This window comes from Alligator mississippiensis, chromosome 8 (assembly GCF_030867095.1).
Source record: "Alligator mississippiensis isolate rAllMis1 chromosome 8, rAllMis1, whole genome shotgun sequence".
NCBI classification, from domain to species: Eukaryota; Metazoa; Chordata; order Crocodylia; family Alligatoridae; genus Alligator; species Alligator mississippiensis.
Genome location: NC_081831.1, coordinates 10,334,299 through 10,358,146, shown reverse-complemented (window position 1 = coordinate 10,358,146; position 23,848 = coordinate 10,334,299). Strand labels below are relative to the sequence as shown.

The 23,848-nt window shown below is 42.1% G+C and overlaps 1 protein-coding gene across 1 annotated transcript; it reads left to right on the top strand.

Moving 5' to 3' along the window:
- Nucleotides 1-251: 251 nt before the first annotated feature.
- Nucleotides 252-22,734, top strand: UTP18 (UTP18 small subunit processome component). The gene is made up of 14 exons (XM_059732090.1): nucleotides 252-517; nucleotides 2,749-2,876; nucleotides 3,032-3,127; nucleotides 4,129-4,193; nucleotides 4,487-4,578; nucleotides 6,995-7,120; nucleotides 7,522-7,696; nucleotides 9,311-9,411; nucleotides 11,096-11,186; nucleotides 13,236-13,359; nucleotides 15,513-15,687; nucleotides 19,672-19,814; nucleotides 21,899-21,964; nucleotides 22,560-22,734. The coding sequence occupies exons 1-13, from the start codon at nucleotides 287-289 to the stop codon at nucleotides 21,921-21,923; spliced, it is 1,572 nt and encodes a 523-aa protein (XP_059588073.1). The 5' UTR covers nucleotides 252-286; the 3' UTR covers nucleotides 21,924-21,964; nucleotides 22,560-22,734.
- The last annotated feature ends 1,114 nt before the right edge of the window (nucleotides 22,735-23,848 follow it).

Sequence of the window (23,848 nt, the reverse complement as noted above, 5' to 3'; positions counted from 1 at the left end):
CACCATTCCGCGGTGGGGGAAACGCGCGGGCTGCGCTGCCCGGCGGCACACGGCTTCACCTGCTGGTTGTTGCCGAGCTCCTGAGGGGCACGGCGGGGCGGCTCCGTCTCTACAAAGTTCCTGGAGGAGGAGGAGGAGGCGGCAAGCGCAGCCTACAGCCCCCCCGCGCAAAGGGGGCGAATGGACCGGTCCAGCTGTCACATGGGGCAGGAAGCGAGGCGTCACGTGATTGGGGTGGGATTGTCACGTGAAGGGGTAGTGTCACTTCCGCTTCCGCTGAGCGGCTATGGAGGAGCAGGTGGTAGCTGGCGCCGGTATCCTGCCCGGCGCGAAGCGGCGCCGGCGGCACAGGCAGCGGCTCGCGGGCGGTGCGGAGGCCGGCGAGGGGGCGCGGCTGCCGGGCGCGCTGGGCGAGAGCGCGGCGGTGGAGCGCTGCCTGGAGGCGCTGGTGTTCGGCGGCGTCCAGGAGGCGGGCGAGGCGGAGCTGCTGCAGCGCCTGCGGGGCCCGAGCCAGCAGGTGAGGCCGGGCAGGAGCCTCGCTGCGTGCCCCCGCGCCCGCGTGGCGCCTCGAGGAGCGGGTGGAAATGCGGGGGGAGCCGGCAGACGGGAGGGGCTCCCAGCCCTGGGCCTTGCAGCGGGCGCGGGAGGGGTCTGCCAGGCGTCCCACGTGGCGTCCGGCCTCCATCCTGCTGCCCTCGTCCTCGTCCCCCCCTTTCTTTCTCCACCCTTTCGTTGGCGATGTTCATCCTCCTGCCCTGGCTGTTCAAACACACTTGCTGCCGGCCGCCTTCGCTTCTTAATTGTGGCCCCCGTCCTAGGCGGAGCTGGAAGAGACCTCCAGCGGTCACCGAGTCCCGCCCCTGCGTGAGGCAGGATCGTCCCGACCCAACCGTCCCATCCGCCCGTCGTCTAGAGCAGACGGGTTGCGCACCGCTGATTTAAAATGAGACCACCTTTACCACCAGTGACTTACTCACTTCAATCTGATGCATTTTTGTCGTGTTTAAGTAGTTATTAATTGTTAATGTGTACTGCTGATGGGTTGTCTGCGTACCGCCGGTGGTGCATGTACCGCAGATTGGGAACAGCTGGTTTTGAGCAGTGGTTCTCAACTTTTTTTTGTACTAGGACTCGTTTGTAAACATCAATGGCTAGTCCCGACCCGGTGTCCTTCACTCCCAAAAGGCTGCCCCCAGGCCCTACCCCCCCCCCCCCTTTTTGCATGGGTATGGGGCAGCAGGGGCCCTGAGCATCTCCTCGCAGGCTGGGACTCTGCCATCCAGCAAGGGGAAAGCCACGGTTTCCCATGTTTATCTCTGTTAAAGGAGAATCCATTTTTAAAGTTTGTTTGAGACCCTTTCATATGTTCTTGCAACCCACTTTTGGGTCATGACCCACGGGCTGAGAAACGCTGATCTCATCTCTACGTAAGAGTAGATCATGCACTGCACGGCCCCCCCCCCTCAGCCTCCCCAACCTAGGGCTGCACCAATAGAGAGGTTTTTGGGGCCAATACTGATAGCCAGTTTTTAAGGAAGCGTATCCGCTGATACCAATACAGCATGGAGAGCTGTGTGCAGCTGGTAAGTGTGTTGTGGTGGAAGGGGAGGGAAGAGGTGTGGGGGCCCAACCTGCAGCTCCAGATGCTGCTCCAGAATTGTGCCACAGAGACGGACGCATGTGGTGCAGATCCCAGAGTAACTGGAATGGGCACCTCGTGGCTGTCAGCTGGGGGCATGTAGATCCCAGACTAGCCAGAGCAGGTACTATACTACATGCGGTGCCTGCCGTGGCCCGACAACTCTGCACACAGCACCCACTCTAGCCAGTTTGGCACCTGCACTACATGCAGTGCCTGCAAGCACCGTGTGCAGTGTGGGTCCCAGACCAGGAGTGGCACCATGTGTAGCACAGTTCTCAGTGGGGGTGCCACATGTGGTGCAGCCTGGCCAGGGAGGGTACTGGCCGGTCTGAAGTCTGTGCTGTGCACCCCCTGTTATAGTGTGCTGCACACAGTGCCTGTTCTGGCTGCTCTGCGATCTGTGTGCACACAGCGTGGATCCCACAGTGGCTGGAGTGGGTTTTGAACCCAGAATGCCAGGGGAAGGGAGGGGATTTGCAGGCCTGATTCGGTCTGTGGACTGGCTCTGCACCACTCGTTCAGTCTACAGTGATGGATGAGTTTGACACCTGCTACAACTGCTTTGTAGGCAGCCTTTTTTACTAGCCTGCTTTACCTCTCATGAGTCTGTCTTCTAAACTTCCCCTTCTGAGGAAATGGTTTAGCGATGAATTGCCATAGGACTAACATTTGTTTTTTCTATGTGTTTGTCTTTACAGGAGATGGTGATTGTTTACACTTGCTTTCCTGAAAAGTGTCTTCTCAGTTTACAGTTGTTAAATTTGTTATTTTAGGATATGTCTACAGGTACACTTGGAGCTATTTCAAAAGGGAGTGCTTCAAAAGGACAGCAATTATTACTTTATAATTGTTATCTGTGAAGGACAAACTGGTACAATTGTAACACAACTGCTCCAACTTTAACACTGTTTCAACCCCTGCTGCTGCTTAATAAAGCAGCACTGAAGTGGGAGTGGTCTTGCTACATTTCTATTGTTGCTGACTTGTTCCTGAATAACAATTAGGAGGTAACAGCTCTTGCCTTTCGAAGTGTTCACCTCTTAAAATGACTCCAGGTATACAGGTGCCTGTACCCTTAGACTTATGTGTGTTTGTTTGTTTTTAAGCTTGATGGGGTAATCAGTGGAAATCTTCTGAAAGGGGACTCCAGTGATTCAGAAGATGAAGCACAAGACAATTTTCCTCTATCTAAGAAACCAGCCTGGGTGGACGATGACGATGAAATTAAAGAAAAGTAAGTTCAGTACGTAGCGACCAAAAAGGGGGCAGGAGAGGTGGGACTTTGATTAGGTTCCTTTTTAACTGCCTATTTCTTGGAGGTATACTGAGAACAAAGTCATTAAACTTGCAATTTTTTATTCACATCCTAAATATGGCTCTGTTGTCTAGGATTGATATGACCCATCGGTATCGGAAAGACATGATGAAGAGTGATGCCGAGAAGAGTCTTACCAAAGAAAAACTTCAAATAAGACTTCAGGAACAGTAAGGTTTTTTCCTATACAAACAGATTTTGCTAATCATAAATCTTGCTGCTAATTTCAATAACAAGAATTGATCTAATAGCAGTATTAAAAATGCCTCCTTCCCCCCCCCCCCCCCCCCCCCCCCCCGACAACACCTAAATACTCAGCATGTTGCAGTGAAATTTTACTTGTGCTTTTGGAGTAAGCAACCTTGATTTCCTTAGCATTAATCCTGGCATTACTCCTTGAAAGAGAGGATTTGTGTATTTTCTTTTCATTCCAAGGGCCCAGTTTCAAATTTGCGTAGGTATTGTTTCACCAATGCATTGGAACATAGCAGTAGTTTTCGTGCACAGCAATACAGTGGCGAGTAAGAAGGGAATATAAATAAGAAGTTGCCTGAGGGAGGAAAACAGTAGCCGAGTAGAGATCTGACAGTTGCAGTCAGTGCTGGGTCCTAAAAGGAGACAGTGAAGTGTGTTAATCAGTACTATTAGGGAGGAGTGTTTAGTTTAAAGGAGAGAGACAACATTTTGGTGAAGACAGAAGTTGTGAGCCCAAACGTACAGTTTTGTGAATATAAGAAAAAGTTGCTGCCACTAGAAATGTAAATACCTTTGTATTTAAGGGCTTTCTGGAATACATGTGAACATAACCATGTAGGAAAATGTCACTTGTTCAGTTTTGAAGTTACTTCTGTACTTGGACACTTGGAGTCTGTCTTTCCATGGTTAATAAAACCAGCGTGCCCAAGAGTATTTTATAGTTACAGCAGTTTGATCTCAGGCTGTAGAAAGTGTATTTGGTGGGAGCAGACTAGAAAAGCCCTTTAAAAGAAGGAAAGGACGGTTTATGGGTGTCAGGTAGGAGTGTGGAACTCTGTCAGGCACAAGATATTGTTTTCTACAGTGATGGTTGGGAATGGGGGAGGAAATAATGGCTCTCTGGAAAATGGGTTCTGGGCAATGTGTACATATTATTCATTCTTTCCTAAAGAGGAATGTATTCTATCTTTTTAAGGTTTCAGAGAGCTATGGGAGGAGTGCCTTCATGGGCCCAGAGAGGAAAGAAGAAAACCAAGAAAGGTAAGATATAAAATAAGAAATGATGATAATTAACATGGTCAGTAAAGTATTCAGTGCTTTCAATGCATCTTACTTTGTGTTACCACTTAGAGCTTTATTTTTTTTTTTTACTGTTACTCCCCACCCCTTAGAGTAAACTATGCAGAGATGTTTTTAGCTTTGGCTCTTCAATGCACTTTTATTTATGACTGACTTCTACCTGCTTCCCCCAAAGCAAACATCTGATTATCTTAAATTTGTGAGTTGAGATACTGGAATAAACTGTATATTCAAGAATTGGCTTCCTCTTTTAGATGACAGTGGGGATGAAGATGATGATGATCTTCTATGCAAGACTGGCAACTTTGTCTCTATTTCAGAGTCTTTACCAAAAGGTATTTTGCAGGTAAATAACTACCCTGCTGCGCCCTCCCCCCTGGAGTTGGTCTGGGTACACAGACTTCGAGACAGAGCTGTGCTACTCAACTGGTTGGGAAGCAGTGTTTGCCAGTTCCTGTTTGGATGCCTTGTTTACTGAAAGGTTTTCCAGACCTGAAAGCTTGTTTTTTTTTTTTCCCTTTAGGGAACATGAAGTCGGTTGTGTTCTTATCATAAGTGCCATATGATGATGAGAGAGACTTAACAGTCAGTTTCAACACCTGTAGCCCCATCTACTCTAGAAACATTAGCATTAGGGCTGTGCAAAGCTTTGGTCCCTGATTCGATTCAGCCCAATTTGGTGGCTGAATCTCTGAATCCAAATTGAATCAGAGGACCCTTTAATTTCTCCAAATTGAATTGGAACCCTCCAAATCGATTTGGAAATATTCGCCGATTCAGACATAGACGCAGTTTTAAATGTTTTTTTCTACATACCTCTAGGTAGCAGGCAATTCGTGAGTGCTGCGATGCTGGGGTGCATAGAGTGTCCCACAGAAGCACAGGGAGCTCCCCAGCGCAATCGGCAGCAGACCCAGAAGTGGACAAGAAGCACTTCTGGTCCACTTCTGGGGGTGCCAGAGAGCTCACTAGGGGGCCCCCGTACGCACCCCCTGGCTTGGCAACTGGTGCTGCCTGGGTCTAGCGGGGGGTCATAGGGTCCTCCTGTGGCTGATTGCCAAGCTGGAGGGGCACAGGAGGGCCCCCCAGCACGCTCCTCAGCGGACACGGAAGTGGACTGGAAGTACTTCTGGTCCGCTTCTGGGTTCTCAGCCTAGCACGCAGGGGGCCCGTCCACGCTCCTGTGGGACGCTCCATCCACCCCAGCATCGCAGTGTTCATGAGCTGTGCCTGGTACCTCCGAGGTATATAGAAAAAACATTTAAAGCTGCGCCTGTGCCCGAGTTGCTGATTCTTCGAATCAGCATAGAGTCTTTGATTCGGCCAAATTTGAATCAAAATCAGGGACAGTGATCTGAATCAACAAATCAAATCACTGCCCCCGAATCGGAATACAATAGGGCCCATTTCACACACCCCTAATTAGTATAGAACTCCTAAATGCCAGGATCACCTGATATCTGTTGTACAAGCTGAAAGGAAAGATGCTGTTCATTTCTCAGAGCTATTTTCAGGTTTACTGCAAACTCTTTATTTGAGGCGTATTGAAGCTTTGATAGCTTGTACCAGCTACATACGTTCAACTAAAGGATGGCCCCAGCTTCCAAGGGTTATGCAGGAAGGATAGCACTCCGAATTGTTCTCCAGAGTGGCATGCATTACTACTTTACAGTGGGGTGGGGAGAAACCTGAGAACTGCCGTAATAGAACCATTGGAAATTAGGGTTGGCAAGGAACTTAGAAGGTCATCTAGTCCAACCCTCTTCTCAAAGCAGGACCATCACCAACTAGATCATCCCAGCCAAATAGCTCAGACGTAAGATCTGTGTAGCTTAGTATCTTGTCTTGGACGGTGACAGGTAGTATTTAGGGAGTATAAGAAGTGGAGCATGCATAGTGATCAAGCCTTTTGGTTACCAGCAGACAGGTTTGGGCTTGTTTCAGGTTATTTTATTGTGCTCTAGAATGGCAGGCATTGTTTTTAGTAGACTGGACAGGGAAGTAACTAGTTTGACAGTACAACGCAACACCTAGTAGTCTTACACAACAGCCTTTATGTGAATATGTAGCACAACAAAAGCTATTCGTGTGGGATTGATATTCTTTTTTTTGTGTGAGGGAGTGATTTCAAGAGATTTGTGTGGAAGCCGTTTGCAGCTACTCTGTAGTGTTCATGCTCTTTACTGTCTAGAAAAATACAGCATATGCTTATTCTACTGGTGAGTGTTCAGATGATGGTTTGAATCTGGTAGTAATGCAGAACACTTACTGTGCGCCCAAAGGTTGAAATCACCTGCACCATCTTACAAATGGCTTGGGTCCTACTTATCTAAAGCACCACCTCCTTGCTTATGATTCCTACGGTCCTCTGCAAGCGGCCTCTTGTAACTACCATTTGCATGTCAAGGTCACTTAGTCAAACATGTGGGAGGCTCCATGGTTGTTACTCCTCAGCTCTGCAACTCCTTCTACCTTGAGACCTGCCAGAGCCTGAGTCTGGCTATCTTTCAGAAGTGGTATAAGACTTTTTTGTGGGGGGCAGGCTTTCAGTGGGTGGGTTGTTTCCAGGTGTTCTTAAGGGCACTGTTTTTATTGTTTTATTTGATTTGATGGTAAGGTGCTCTGAGCCTTTTTGAGGGAAAGTGGCATAAAGATGAAATTATTTAATAAGATTGCCTCAATCTTGTATTTGATCAGTTGAGGATAGGAACACATGTATAGTGAACTGTAGCCTGTCTTAGCAACATTGCTCTGTGTTTTAGATGAAAAACTGTTTGAATGCCAATAATGAACGTCCTTCTGATGCCAAACTGACCACAGTGCAGTTTCATCCTTCAGCACAAGTTATCATGACTGCTGGACTAGATCAGTCTGTATCACTGTTCCAGGTGAGCGGTTTTCTTTTATAAAATGTGAAATGGACTTGAAAGTATCATACTCCCCTAAATGTAAAAAAACTAGCTGAAAAGCCTAAGAGGGCCTAAGGTAGAACTCTTCATCTTCCCCAGTAGGAATCATGGTTGACTGAGGTTTTTGGTCTTTCTTCCGGAACAGATTCCCACTTGTGATATGTCACATCTTGACAGTATCTGAAATAATAATACTTGGACACATTCCACTGGGGTTCTCAATTTTGAAGGTTTCTCTGGGGTGGGGTAAAATGACTTCTGTTAACAGCTGGAACTGATTTATCTACTCTTTTTTGTACTTGTACCTAAAACTATCTGGTGGTCACATTGGAAATAACTTTCTATTTTTTTTCCTCCCCCCCCCCCCCCCCCCCCCGAAGGTGGATGGTAAAACTAATCCAAAGATACAGAGCATCCATTTGGAAAACTTTCCTGTGCATAAGGCTTGTTTCAGTACTGATGGAGAGCGGGTCATAGCCACAAGTACACGCAATAAAATGTTTTATGTATATGACATGATGGGTGGGAATATTATTCCAGTAAACCAAATAAGAGGTGAGCGCTAATAAAAATGTCAGTATCACTTTTAATGTTCCCAGTATAAGAGAGTGAATCTATTTGGTGTATGTGGTGTTTGCTAAAAGTTTTCTAGTGTATTAAACAGGTTTTTCTTAATGGAATAAAATAACACATTTTTGGTAACTCATGGTGTTTTGTGCGACTCTGCCTAATGCATATATATGGAGGCTATACTGTGTAATTAACTGAAGGGATAATCAGTTTTTTTTTTAGTGCAAAAGCCCCCAAACAAGTAATTATTATGCCTCTAATTTGGACAGCCTTTTTACCATCTAATTAACAAGACTTTTAAATGTTTTCATGAAGATGCATTATGAGCCTTTTATTTAGGACTTGGTGATTAACTGTATGTAGGGCTGAGATGGCAAACCTTTTGAAAAGCAAGTTAATATTAGCTGCTGTAATCTATAGCCAATTCTGTTTGTATAATGTGTAGCAGTAGATGTGTATATACTGTTGTAGCAATCGACTTGTCCCCATGTAGTAGTAACATGGATGTCAATAGTATAGACCATGCAAGAAGCATCTTTTACTATGGAATTTTAGAAGGCTTTAAAAATTTAAAGTCAGGTTTTCCGTACTTTCCCATCCTACTGAACCCCCCTACCCACCTATAAATTTAGGCCTTGATACTGTACGAAACCTATCGACATACAGGACAGGTCTATTGTAACACATTAATGTGGAACCAGACAGAAACCTCATGGAAAGTTTATTTCATTATAATGCAGCAAACTATCCAACAAATCCAAAACATCAGGAATCAATTACAAGTGGAGGCTTTCTATAAACAGAGTTTGTTATAATTAAGCTGTTCTGAATGTAAGGTCAAGTCAGCTAAATCCCACTGAGAATAAAAAATGTGCATCTTGCCAGTCATGAGTTGTCTAGTATCTTGGAATTCGGATCTCTTTAGCATAGGTAAATAATTGCTTAGTATCAACTTGGCAAATGTGTTTTGCTTCAATCTGGTGTCATTTCATGAACTTGACTCATGACCTACAGGCATGTTATCTAATACTTAGGTCTTACTTGTCAACAGCATTGGCTGTTATGCCCCAACAGTCTCTTGCACTTTTTCAGTCTAGTACAGTTTAAACCCTCATTTGTCTCAAGTTTTGAAGTTCTGTACTGCGCAGTAAGCAAGCTCAGTTTGTTAATGACTAGCGGTGTTCTCGTCTGTCTTAAGTCCTGGATCTGAACAGTCACAGCTGTCTCTTCTGGTATTTGGTGGCTTCTCAGTTGTCCAAATGTAAGCATTATCTTTAGTTCTAAGTATACAGATACAGAGATCATAAAATAAATACCTACGTGATGTATATGCTGATAGCATTGTAACTAGTGCTGTATGCTGCCATACACAATGTAGATGCAGCCTGTTAACTTAGGTGTGGGGTTTGATGGTGTGTTGCAGATTTGGTTCAGCAGCTCACTAAAACATTTTTGGTGCCAAAATACTTTTGTAGTGCTCATCATAATGTTTGCATAAGTAAGATTGTGCTAACTGCTACAATTTAAATCATAAGTTTTATGTAAATTTTTGGAATAGTGCAAACATTCTGAAAGCAACTGGTTTTTTTTTTCTTTAAGGTATGCAGGAAAAATTTGTCAAAGACTTTGAGGTATCTCCAGATGGGTCATTCCTTCTTTTTACTGGGACCTCAGGTTATATTCACTTGCTGTCAATGAAGGTAATGTCTTCATATTTGTCCATAATAGGGCTTCAGTCCCAGGGGGTTGCATTATCCTGTCAAGAAATCCTGACCATCTAGCCCTTCTCATAATAGTGTGGTTGTGGGGAAGTGGGCTCTCCTTGGTAGGAGAGAGGCTGAAAAATGTGACCTGAAGCATCTCTAGCTTTCAGAAGCCTTTTGCTTTTGCATCTGCTTATGTTGAATTTGAATCTCTTTTGTAATTCCTTTCTGAAGCTGTAACTCTTTTCTTAAAGAAAAGGGTTCCAGATAGCATTGTGTGGGGGTAGGGGGTTGGTTTGGGTTTTTTTGTTTTGGGTTTTTGGGGTGGTTGTTTTGTTTTTTTTTCATTTAGTAGTGTTTAAGGCTGGTAGTGAAACTAGTTAAGCTTATCTGATTCATAATGAATAGAGAAAATTCTCATCTTGGTAAATGTCCCATCAATATGATTGTGGTGGAAAGCTTGAATCTAGTTCCTAATTGTGGGGTGGGGAGAAGTAGTAGCACAGAAACTAACTGCTGTGTTCAACACTTATTGGCTGTCATAGTCAGTGGAGGTATTGCCCAGGTTGGTAGGTAATGGAGACTGAGGTATGCTTATTGCACTAACGTGCCTGATGTACTTCAAAATTGTGCAGGAGAACAGAACAAAGCATTGATCAAAGTAAATTCTAGGTGACTGTTCTCATGCCAGATTTTGAGTTCATTTTTTAAAGAACCATACTTCTGGAGGATGAGAGGGGACAAAAATAACGTGTAACCTACAGTGTTTGTCAGAGGAGTGCTGATGAGTTATTTCGGTATCTTATGCATTTGAATGTCATGCAAAATTGTCATGGCATTTTTTCACTTCAGATGTAAAGCATCTCCTTAATATTAGATATTAAGCCACAAATTTCATATTTGCAGCCAACCAGAAAGAGATGAAGGCGGTGAAATCCCCTGTCAAATGAGGTTGCAAAAAATAAGTAGGCATGCTTGGGTTTCAATGTTGAATATTTCTTGAAACATTAATACACAACTATCTCATTTTTATAGTCTTATTAAATTGAAAATGTGTCTCTTTTTGTCGATGTCCTCTTTGTTCTTGAATATCTGACAACCCTTTCTCAGGAGTTATTACTTTGTCCTTTTTTAAAAGTAAATTTTGGAAGAAATAGCAGCTGAAAATCAGTGCCTTGATCATAACTTAAGTAAAAGTACTTGTGGCTTGCCTGCTTTAGGAGAGAACTGTTTTTGAAAGTACACGAAACTTTTATGCAGAGAGAATCCATAATAGGCAGCAGTACCAGCAATGTTCTAATATGGGTATTGTAGTCTACATGTAGAAAGCCAAGTCTGTTTGGAAAAATGTGGGTAGATCTTGAGATGGGGATGTGCTTTAGTTGGAGGCTTTTTAACCACCTACAGCCCTGATCCTGCAACTCTACCTGCCCTTGTTCACCAAGAGGACTAACAGCAGGATGTAAGCCCTAATGTGAATTCAATGTCCAGCTAGATGCATCAGAAACCTGATGTACTTGATAACACTTTTCCAATAGACACATAGCTTTTCTAAGAGGGGATAGGAGTCTACTAGCAGTAGAACAGCAACACATTTGTGTTCCAGAAGTCATGCAGATCTGAGTCATCCTTGCTCTGCTGAACACTCATTCTTCATTTAAGTATTACTCTTCACTCCTAGACAATGGAACTGATTGGCAGTATGAAGATAAATGGAAGAGCTGTTGCATCAAACTTCACTCCTGATGGCAGCAAAATTTATACAAATTCTGGTAAGCTATTCATGCTTCTTTCAGCAGCATATTTTTACGCTTAATAACTTAACACTACAATTTGTGGGCATTTTAATTTTTTTTTATAACAGTGCCCATTTGAAAAAGCACTTTTAAAACACAATTACAAATTACACTTTTTGCACAGATTCTAATTTGCTGGTTCTAATTTTTTCTTTGCATTTGCATTACTTGCTTTTGCCAACTATTAGGAAAAATATCAAGGAAGTTTAAGAGAAAGTGTTTAATGACATATAAAAATGCACAGCACAGTAGTTAAGATGCTTAACAGCCATGCACTACTTCTAGATTTATAGAGTAAAAATTCTAGTTTCACCAAAATGGCACCATAAAAAGTGCACAGCACCAGCTTCCTGCTTGGATCACGTGCTCTGAGCTACAATGCCTTGCTGTCCTGAATTGTTACCTCTGTATACAAACTGTAGATTATCACCAGAATTTTTTTCAGTGAACTATTGTTTAGTTGCCATTCACAAGGGAAAAGAGTCCTGCCATATAAAACAGATGTAAGAACATGATTTTAACAAAGCTTTTAATGTTTCACCTTTCTGCTAGAAGTTCTGCATAGCGTAGGTATGCTCAACAGTTCCCTTTTTGTTTAGAATAACTCTCAGCTGCTCATTATTTTAGCTGATCGTTTCCTGCCTTGAGTGTAGTCTGACATTGTGTTGCTATTGGTAACCTTGGATTAGAAAGCAAAACAAATGCAGTTTGTTGTACATGTGAGACTAACATCTCAGCAGGATGCTAATCTTCCACAAAAGTGGAATCAATTGTGGACAGCCTGAGGGAGTTGCTGAAAGCAGTAGTACTAAAGGTCTAATGTGGTGGTATCTCAACTTTCTGTAGTGCAGGGGTACCCAAACTTTTTCTTATTGTGTACCCCCTTCCAGATTTACCAGCTGTCTGCATGCCCCTACCAGCATACCTTTTATATTTTAACCCCTTAAATGCCAATTATTATAAGGAATATTAAATCTGCCATTACACAACTTCTCCTGCCTGCCCAGAGATGTCTTGTGTACCTGCAGGGTACGGTACACGTACCGCAATTTGGGAACCCCTGCTGTAGTGCTTTCATGCCAGCCAGTAGGCCTGTGAGAAACAGCTAGTATTTGCTTCGCGTTTGGATTCGGCCAACCTGGTCGACAGTGATTTGATTTGGTGATTCGAATCGCTGCCCTGAATCAATTCGGCCGAATCTCTGAAGCGAACAGGCCTCATCCCCTGCCTGCTTTCCCAGCCCTGTCAATGGCTGCTTAAACTGGTCCCAGTGTCCTGGCACTTTAAAAACAAAAAAACAAAAAAACCCCCAAATCTCCAAATCGAATCAGCAACTGAAGCTTCACACAGCCCTACTAGCTAGCTTCAGATTGAAAAGAGTATTAAATTTGAACATTTTAGCTGTACTGCAGAATTTTGAGGTAGCTTGAAACCTATCTTGCATTCAGGTACATAGAGACACTACTTGGAGTACAACTATCTTAAGCAACATCTCCAAGGGCAGAATTCTTACTGGGATTCAATACTGGGTGTGACTTGTAGCAAAAATTGTATTACTGTTTAAAAGAATATAAAGACAGTAATGGGTATTTTCTTCAAAGGCTCCTCTTCATGCGACTGTTCCCCATGGAACAGAGTAGACAGTGTTAATCAGGTTAAAGCTGAAGCCATTTTTGCTTTATTTGTATAGCTACAGACTTGCACAAATGTGACAGTTGCATTTCAACAGCTTCTTTCTCTATTAACACACAACTTGTCATTATCTTTTTATTTTGTTTCTTCTGTTACTGGCTTAACGGACAATTGTTTAAGCATGACAAGTGAAAGTTGAATTTAGCATTTAATATCTTGTTCTGCTGTTTTAGCAGACTTGCAAAGCATACTTTTGACATCCATGGTTCAAATTCACTTTATTTTTATTAGTGAAATGTTAACCCTCATTCAAATTCTTTCCCTAATCTGCTGATTTGCTAATAGTCTTAGTACAATAACCAACCATTTGTTTCCACCATTGTTCTTCTTCAGGTGAAGGTGAAGTTTTCATTTGGGATGTAAAAAGCAGGCGATGTATAAATAAGTTCACTGATGAAGGCTGTTTGCATGGAAGATGTCTTGCTCTATCAAAAAATGGCCAATATGTGGCATGTGGGTAAGTGACAGTATGCTACAGAATGTCATATTCTCTCACTTTGGAGCCCTTGGGTAAATTTTTAACACTTGCAACAAATAAAGAACTACTAGTGGCTAGGAATTAATTTTTGGTGAGGAGATGTATGGACTGAGAGTCCTATTCCATGAAACACCTAGCCATTGTGCTTCATGGGTATTTCAAATAATATAGTGTTGGCTAAACACCATGTACATATTTTTACTAGCTCAGCTTCTATTAACATGATGTTAGCTACTCCATCTGTTTTAAAAGGCAGACCTGAATCTCTTGAGTCATTCATTAATACTATATTTATTAAAATCCAAGATAAGGTATTTTTCCCCAGTCACTGTGGGGAAGAGGGAAACCTAATTTTAAATGCAAGTACCAGCCCAGCCTGGGGCAAGGGGAGGGGAGATCCTGGCCCTTCACCCCACTGCTGCTGCTTTCCCCGCCATGCTGGTTGTTGGAATGGAATATGAAAACTTTAGACAGCCCACCAATAAGAAGAATCTTTACATGGAAATATAACCATTTTTATAACTTTCTGTGTATAGGATCCAATTATTAGGGGTTGTCTTAAATTCAAAGTCTTCTTGGATTCAGGTAAATGTAGTAAATATTTACTTTTTTCCCCTTAGTCACTTCCCAGCTCCCTCTTTCTTACAGTTGCTATTGCTGTTGTGTATTGTTTTAATTACCCGTTCTTATGTTAGAGAAACCTGGAAAAAATCCTATTTAAAATGATTGCTACAGAAACTATTGAAAAAAACTAACTTTTAAACATGTTTAGGTGTGGGGTGGGGATCTCTTTTGGTTGGCACAGCTTGTACAGTCAGTGCTGCTGCTGCTTGTCTAGTTGGATTACTCTGATATTTTATGCAGATGGGGTGCAGAAAACTCTGTGAAAAACATTTCCTTTAAAATAAATCTGAAATGTTATTTTTCAAATTAAGTTTCATCTAGCTGTGTTAATAAATGTTTATTTCAGTGTTCAACTTGTCAATCTAAAGTCCTGTTTTGCATCACCTGAAGCCCAATTCTTCACTTGGAAGCTTAGTTTATTGCTGAAAACCTGCTTCTTAGTTTAGTTTTTAGAGAAACCAACTTTCTTGTGAAAATGGGTGAAAATGTCATGTATGTTTGTTCCTAAAATCAAATGCATCATTTAGTTTGTCTTCTTTTATGCAGTACTGTCTTTTGAACCTGCAACATAAAATAGAGATTTTGATGAACTGTAACTATTTGTCCTTGTCTCTAGTTATAGTAGAGTGCACTTTACTTAATATAGTACTCTAGAAAAGTTACTTTTAACTTTTGTTTTATAGCTTTAAAGAAATGGGCTTAAATTTAAGACCAGACAGAATGGGGAAAAAATGCAGCTATAATTCCATTTTTAGTGGTTGCTATATCCCTCAGACAGTTAGTTGTTTGTTCATTCACTACTTTGGGCAGGAAAGAGCATTAAGAGTTGATGAGTAAAGCTGCATTTCTTTAAATTGAACAAACTTGATTTATGGTACTTATGAAAGCATTTGAAGTGGGATATGATTGTTTACTTATAGCCCATTTTAGTCCAAGTCGTATTTTAGAGACAGCTACTGATACTTGACCTTGGTCTGAATCCTCTCGATGAAGCCGAAAGAGCCATTCTCTCGTTGCAGATGTAGTTTACCCGAAGCGACCTTGTCTGAGGCAGTGATTGATAGGTGCCAAAACCATCTAGAATCATATTATCTAATCTTCAAGATGAATAACACTACACAACTAATTTTTTAAAATGCAGATGTGAAGCAGCAGAAGTATATTCAGCATTATGTGATGAGTGGTTTTTTGTTTGTTTCTAACATTACCTTTTAACCTGGGGAAAAAATTAGACCATGCGAGCAGTGTCCCGCAGAAAGGAAATCTGGTCTGCTCTGAAAACCTGGTGTGCGAACCAGGGAACTACCAGAGCTGATAGCTTAAGCTGTAGAGACCCATGTTAAGAAGTCAGTCATCCATAATGTTCTAATATGGATTTTAAATTGTGTACATAGATAAACTATCGTCGCATGTCTAGTGTAACTTGCAGAGATGTCATGTGAATGATGACGGGGTTTGGATCACTTGTCTGTATCTTCTTTGAATAAACTTTGTCTTTTTTCTCTTAGCTCCAGTTCTGGTGTTGTGAATGTGTATACCAGTGACACTTGCCTCCAAGAAACCAATCCTAAACCAGTCAGAGCTATAATGAACTTAGTTACAGCTGCTACCTCTCTGGCATTCAACTCCACCACAGAAATTTTGGCAGTGGCCTCCAATAAAGCAGATGAGGCTGTCAAACTGGTATGTTGAGTTTTGGGGGGGTTTTTTTGGTGAAAGTGAATATTTTCACCCAAACTTGGGAAGGGGCAGAATGAGGAAAAGAACCTATTGTTAGCTGGAATGGTGTTGGATATGTGGATACTACTGTTCTTACAAGTTTAGTGTTGGACAAATAAAATAGTCTGATGCACTGTACAAGCCTGTAACTTGAAAACTGGAGCTGAGGTGTCCAACTAACTCAGTTGGATTAATTCTGGTGCCTGTAGGAAAGCCCTTCCTTTCCCACTTTTTAAAAAGACCTCCTGACACATTCTATTGGAACAGCAGCAGGGTGCACAGGGTGTAGGTGTAATTCAGATTGTCACTGGCACTTTATCACAGCCTTCGGCAATAGCAGTCACTTTACTATGGATTTCTTACGCTGGCTCCCTGAGGATGTTGGTACTTGCTTTGCCAGCTACCTAGGTAGTAGTGGAGATGTCTAGCAATTAGTTGAAGAATGATGAGATTGGGGCCCCTTCTACATGGTGCATCTATTGTACAATTGACAGATTAATTGCACAATTAAACCAAGACCAGCTACATGCGCAGAGTACTACCTGTCATACCATAAAAAGTTCCAACCAGCTATAAAGTTAGTCCACGTTTTCGAGGTCTAACTTTCTAGCTATAATTTGCATGTATAGCAGGGTCTTCCCTGTTGCTGGGAGCCATGTCGGCTGACTGGGCTCCCAGCCACAGGGGTGAACCGTGAACAGCTGGCGCTTGGAGGTCCTGCAGTTGAGGATCTCATTTAGCTCCCATTTCTGAGTAATTCAGGAGTAACCAGCGATTAAATGGAAGGCAAAGAAACATGGCTTCTACATATTGCCTTTGCATTCCCATCATTTTCTTACCTTTTGGGGGCTGCTGAACTGAAGTCTTGAGCTCCTTGGTTCAGCTCCCAGTTGATATAAAGAAGGCTTCTTCTAGGCTGATATTGTCCATTTATGCAAATAAGAGGCTAACAGTAACATGCCCATAACTGCATTAATCCCAGAGGGTGTTGAAATGGTTGTCTAGCCAAAATCTTGGAAGATGTAACTTAGTTACTCTTAGTGTAACAGATAATGCAACACAAGTAGAAATAAAAGCCAAACATAGGTAAGACTATGATTGATATTACTTAAACTTCTACTGTGCTAGCAGTCGAATCTTATTACTGAGTGGTTCTGTTACTCGAAAAGAAACCAAATATAAAATTCATTAGAAATTTTCAGTGCAAGGAAACTTGAAACTAGCTCATTGCTCACAATCTAGAAGATCATTTTAAATGAGTGAATCGGTTCTGTTTTAACCTAACAGAGTTAGGAACCTAAATCCACAGGCGTAAAAGACAGACTTAGAAGACACACAACTCAAATATACCTCCGTCCCAATGCTGCATTAAGCACATTGTAGAAATGTTAGCCTTGCTTGCCTTCCACGTCATCTGTAGTTTTAATGGGACAAGTTGGTCTATCTTAATGGCTTTTCTCAAGTTCAGTAAGGATTCCGTTCTTTATTTAGGACAAGTCAAATGAGATCCTGATTCGGGTTGTCTAAATTTTCTTAGGAATAGTTTTTGGTGCAAAATGCTCCATTTAAAAATATTTCAGGATATGATATATTGCATCTCTTAGTTGCATCTGCCAAGCTTTGCTCTACTTGATTTTTAACTTTCCTGTAATAAATGTTGTTTTATCTCTTCCTATTGCTGCTTTCTACAATATATACATATCATTTTTTTCAAAACTTGCATGTCTGTCTCTCCCTTCCCCCTTCTGCAAAACATCTCAACTTTTTTTCTCTCTTCTTTCTATCCCACCCATTCTACCACTTAATTGCTAGATAATGAAACTAAAAGATGCTGGTTATCCAGGCGCAAACTGCAGAGAGAGTGATTGGTTAGCAGACATCAAACTTCCCCCTTGCTGTTGAAAGGTGGAAATAATTATTTCCTCCTAAATAAGAACGTCAGTTATGTTGGTGGGTCTTGTCTGAGCCTCCAGTCCTCTTGAGAAACTGCCTTCATTGTTGGTCACGAATGCCAAGATTGCTATAGAATTAAATTGACCTGATTTCTTGGGGGTTTTGCTGTAGCCCACAGTGTCTTCAGCATAAGCAACAAAAAACCCTGATTGATTAATTTATTTATTTGTTTTGCTTCAGTTCAGCAAGGTTTTGAATAGGGGAATGGTCACTAGAGTGAACTGCCAGCTGTTTGGGAGACAGCTTAGTACAGAAGCTCGCTCAAGTTTGAGAATATGCACTGTTTCTAATTCTACACAACTGAAGAAACACAGCTCTCAATCTTGGACTTTGCACAGACTTGTGGCACTTGCCAATGATGTTGTCCATAAACCACAGAGGAGTGGCTTTTTGATATGGGTTGCTGAACAGTTAATTATTTGGTTTTCATTTTAACGGTGCCTTTTCATTACGATGGACTCAAATGAACTATTTAAGCTTTCATGCCTTTAAAAATGGTGTAGATCTTGGAGTTGTTCACAGTTCAGTAATAACTAGAGGTGTACCAATACATCAGTTCATATCGTATCAGCACTGATAAAAGAAAAATTGACAGTATTGGCAGTTGGCTCTTTTTGGCTGATGTGGTTGATAATGTTGCTTATAAATGCTACGTGCACATGCGCAGCTGCAGCATGCACATGGCCAGGAGTGCAACTTGGCATCTTGGAGACCAATATCTGGCTGATAAGTCAGGGTGGGGGGAGCAGATTGAGGCCCCTGCCATGTGGGAGGGAGTGGGACTGGGACTAGGGCAGGTGCTGCCCAGCTAGGGCAGGGCATGGGACAGAGCTGGTGGCTTGTGCGGGGGGCTGGCCCTCGCTGCTGCTCACACCCCAGGGAGGTATGGGGGGCACATTGTTCCCTAGATCTGTGCGTGGGGTAGGGGTGGGCTGCCACTATGCGCTTGGGCTGGGCCAGGGCAGGCAGCAGCAGCGCTGGGAGGGGGGCTACGGGGTTGGCGCCCCTGTAGCCTACCTCCCAGCGCTGCCGCCACCTGCCCCACCCCACTGGGTGAGAGCACAGCCACAGGAAAGAGCCTGGCACAGCTCCCGAGTGCAAGTGTACAGTGGCAGCTTGCCCTCGTTCTGTGCACAGATCCAGTGGGCCACGTGCCCCCCATGTCTCCTCCAGGGCTGCATGCAGCAGTGGGAGCCTTTCTTCCCCACAATGAGCTACTGGCTCCATCCTGTGCCCCACCGCAGTTGAGCAGTGCCGACCCCAGCCCCACTCCCTCCCTCGCTGCGGTGGCCTTGATCTACACCCCCCCCACCCCCCTTCCCACCCCTACAGACTTACCCAGATGTTGCTCTCTCAGCTGCCGGGCTGCATATCGGCGGTTGGATCAGTATCAGCTGATATGGCTGGTAAGTAATCCGCCATTGGTATTGGCCCCAAAAAATCGTTATCTATGAACCCTTATTGATAACAGTCTGTGCTTCCTCAAAAGTGCTCATCTATGTACCATGCAGTGTAAGGTATCTTTCCATAAAGCTATAGTAACAGTTTAATTTCCATGTTGAGTTGCTGCTAAATATTGGAAACGAAGGCCCACAGAATGGGCGGGGGGTGTACTTCTGTTGCATTAGCAGTGCTAACGCTGATTTAAAAGTGTGTGCGTAAGACACTTGCGGACAGTACAGATATTCAGTTTCATAGGTTTCTTAGGAGACCTGAGGATGGAGAATCCTGAAAGCAACTTTATATATAGTACCAATACACCAAGGATTGCAGAGTTCTGTATCTCTAGGTTGTTCTGGTAACCAGCACTGAATTTAATAGTTAAGAGCAACTGTTATGTTACCCGTTATATATAAAAGGCACAAAAAGCAAATTTTTTAAAATTTAATATTTAAACAATTCAATTGTATTGAGGGGGCTTTTAATGTTGACATATTTGGTGGTTGCAGGAACTTTGACGTAATTGTCATAGCTAATTTATAACTTTCTTAACAGGTACACATTCCTTCATTTACTGTATTCTCAAACTTCCCAGTGTTCAGAAGAAAAGTTATTTACCTTACTCAGTCTATGGATTTCTCTCCCAGAAGTGGCTTTTTCTGTATTGGAAATAACAAAGGCAAAGCTTTGTTGTATAGGTATGTATTAAACTAGGTTCATTAATTCTTTAGTTAAAGAAACTATTACCTTTGGTGACTGCATTGTCTTTGACCTCTGGGTCATCAGTTCACAACAGACCAATTTAATTAGCTTTATTAAAAAAAAAAAAGTGGTACTTTGTACAAAAAAAGTTAAAAAAAAACAAACAAAAAAACAAAACAAAAACTGCACCTAACTTTCATGTTCTTAAAATCAAACTTGCAATCATCTTAATAGACTGTGCAGTAGATTTAATCCAAATTTTTTTTAAGCATCCATACCAGAAAGCTGCCATCGTGTCAGCAGAGTTCAAAGACTGAATGAACAAGCCACTGACTGCATTGTTCTTGTTCTTTGAGAACAGTTAAGGCATATCGAAAGGTTTCTCACATTGCCCTGCTAACTTCAGTGCATATGCTAGATTTGTTCTGAATACAGTATCTGCTTTGAGTTTTCAGGGCTAAGTGCAAACAGTGAAAAAGCCTGAGGCTGGATCAGTTCAGTCTTCGCAGGTTGGTCTAAGCTGCATAGACTGACGTGATAAGCAGGTGAACAGACATTCATTTGTGATTCTGGAATTGCAGCCCCACGCCTGCAGTAGCCCAGTCCAAAAGCCAGGGGGCACCAGAGCATGCCTCCTTGGTCAGCTTGGGCCAAGACTAGCTCATCTACACTGTGAGGGTAGGTTTGCAGGAGAGGTGCAAAGCATCCTGGGATGCTGTGGGACTGTGAGTTACCTTGAATCTAGAGGGGATCTGAGACTAGTTCAATACACTGATTTAACTTAAACCAGCTAAGTCTGATACTACATCCATCCAAGTTTATCTTAAACGGGTTTCAGCCATTTTGAAATTAGTTTATATTCACTGGACTTCTGTTGTGTTATAGATTTGGACCAGTTTCTGATTACTTATACCAGTTTGTGTAATTTCTGTCCTGAACCCAGGTCTGCAAAGTGAGTGCTTGTTAAAATAGTATTCAGTTCTCTCTCATTTGAGCAAATAAGCAATGACGTCTTGGTTATTTTAACAAATTGTAGTCGGTACCTTGTAGTTTGCAATGGTATCAACCTATTAGGGATGCTTTGTGTTTCCTTGTGGATAGAATTCTCCCCCCCTCCCCAAACTCAGCTTGTGAACCAGTTCTGTCTCCCATGCTGACACTTAAAATGTCAAATTAACATTATTTTGGTCAGCCATGGCTGGAGAGTGTAGGAAGATAAAGTGAATCCTGCATATTTTAAGATGCTCATGCACAACCTGCCTGCCAAATTGTGGCGTAACCTGTACGTGGAGGAAATGAATGCATGGCAAAGACCTTTGTCTCGTATCAACCAAAGAGCTCAGTAAAGCTGGAATGTCTTATTGTGCTAGATGATATAGAAATACTCTTTTGTATGTGAACAGTTTAGTGGGACTCCATACAGGAATCTGAGCCTATTCGGTCAGATTAGTCCTAAGCTAAGATTCTTTTTATGGAGACATGAGCAAAGTCCCATAATTAACTTATATCCTTGTGGCTCGTCACTGAAATTAGAACATTTTGAGGTAGGGGGGAGTATTCATTACAAGCTCCATGTCAAATGTGCTGCTATCCATTTACTCTGGACAAAAACGAACTATTAAGCTTTATTGGCTCTCTGAATAATAGTACGGTATAAATATGGACAACTCAAGTTCTTGTTTTTTGGAGGGGGGTTTAAGTGTTAATGTAACTTGACATATCAAAGGTGGTGAGGAGAGCCTGTGAAAAGATGAGGTTTACAACAGTAAGACTAAAAACAAAAAAAAGGAGGAAATGACAAGGTGCATGCTTTAGCATATGTGAGCTTGGAAGTAGCATAGCTGTGGTGGTTCAAGTGCATCTTCCCACAAGCTATTAACCCTTGTTCCTGAAAGCTAATGTGGCATGGGTGTAGGTAACAAAGATCTCTAGGCACCTGCTAAAGATTATAATTTAAAAGATTTACAGTAAGATAGCTAGAAACCAGAGTTTCGACACAGAACACTAACTAAAATACTGAACCACATGGAACAGGTTAACAAGTTGTTTAAAACACCATTTTTCACTCTATTTTTTTCAGGCTGAAACATTACTCAGATTTCTGAGGCAGGATGCACCATGATGAAAGCTGCTTGGTGGCTCAAAGGTACAAGTAACTTCTGAACAGCTGTTGATAGCATAATTCTACGGAAGCTGACATTTCTTCTTCCCTCTGAAACTTAATTTGGACTGTATGGGAAAAGAGTAATTTAAAGTGTATAGTTTTGTGTGTGTGCACGCAGTTGGGTTTTTTTTTTTTTTGGGTGGGTTCAGTAAACAGCTGGGAGCAGAACTGAATGGTGTGAGAGAGAAAAGGTGCCAAACCAGCTACTTGTGAATTTCCCCACCAAAAAATTCAGCTCTGACCAGTCAATCACAGACTGATCTAGCAACGGGCATCAGTTTGCACAGGTGTACACTAAAGAAAGGTGAAGTGGTAAGTTGCAGCAGCCAAACTCTGCCAACAAGGTCCCAGTTTTGGTATTAAGTTTAACCAGTTCATAGGAAAAATGCACAGACACTCATTTATTTCCATTTGGGAAGTATTTTTTGTTTTTTAACCAATAACTTGATATTAATTAGGCAACTCAAATGCCTTTGAAGGTCAACTGAACAAAATGCAGAATTTACATGAGCTTCACAGTATATGTTGTAGTTTCTGTGGCTTCTAATGTGGTGTTTCTTTGCTAATCTCTCCCCAGATGCTGTCATCTGAAGTTTCAAAGTATGCTGACAAATTCCTGCAGATTTTTTTTCCAATACTTTCTTTAGCAATTGGGGGGTGGGGGGAGGGTTATTGGAAGTTTATAAGTACCAGTGCTTTTGTGACTATTGTGTAATTTTAATAAAAACATCTTGGCTTGTCCAGAAAACAGATGTTGGCTTCAACTTTTGTTTTGTTTTTTTTTTAGTGCTAGAAGTAGGCTTTGAATGACTGTTGATAGTATAACATAACATAGCCATAGCAGCATATGAGCTATGCTTTTTCAAGGAATGGTTGTTTCAGTTACACTTACAATAAGTGTTCCAGTGTTAAAATTGAAAACAATCAAGTTCATCATATTAAGCACTTAGGCTGCTTGGAGACATTTAAAAAAATAAAATAAAAGGCATTTTAAATTTGGCATACCCCTGTGCTGAGCCCAGCACGTGCCCAGAAGAGGCACTGTGTTGGTTGGACTCAGGAATCCCAACATATGTAGGTCAGACGCTATACTGGGGCTTGTTGGTGCTTTTGTCTAATAGCAGATTGAATCAGCTTTAGATAAAAGCACCAAAAAACTCTGCTGAAGCACCTGACCTATACAGATGCTGCAGAGCCGGGTTGAAGTAATGCACTGCTGCTTTTGGTAAAGCGCAGTGTTGTGTATGTGTGTGTTTAACATCTGCAAGCAGCCTTAGGTATTAGTAAAAACTCAGTTGGTCTCAGTGTCATAACAGTATCTCTCTTAAAATTCAGATGTATAGGCTTTTCTTTTATTGAATTCTTAATCTTGGAGAATGCCAGACCAATCTTTATTTTTATCTGAAGGAGACCTGTCATTGCTACTCTTAAGTATTAATGCTACTTGATCTATAGGATCAACTTGGAAGGGTTACACTATATCTGTCCGCATTTTGTCAGTGGAGATGTGATTAGAATTCTGTTTCATTATTACTTTCTTTTTTTATCAAGCTGGTTACTGAGCTCCTAAAGGAGAAAAAGTCTTAAGAACAAGACTGAAGAGAAATTAACTGTTGCATAACTTGGTGATGCATGACTGCCATATTGGCAAAATATGCCAGTTTCTCAAGTTGAGCGGGAGGAGAATGCAATTGTCCATTTTGCAGCAGAATAACTACTACTTAGAACTGCATATTATTGAGATGGAGAGCTGTAGTTACCCAAGTAATCAGCAGCTGTGAAATCAATATTGAGGCTTCTGTGTGGGTGGAAGTACTAAAGGAGGTGTCAAACTCACTTTGAGTATATTTATTCTTAAATAGGGAA

Excerpts from the sequence above, each read along its gene's own strand:
- UTP18 (XM_059732090.1), top strand. The coding sequence starts at position 287 with ATGGAGGAGCAGGTGGTAGCTGGCGCCGGTATCCTGCCCGGCGCGAAG. Across the intron at positions 4,194-4,486 it reads AAAGAAGAAAACCAAGAAAG|ATGACAGTGGGGATGAAGAT; the intron begins GTAAGATATAAA and ends TTCCTCTTTTAG. Across the intron at positions 11,187-13,235 it reads CAAAATTTATACAAATTCTG|GTGAAGGTGAAGTTTTCATT; the intron begins GTAAGCTATTCA and ends GTTCTTCTTCAG.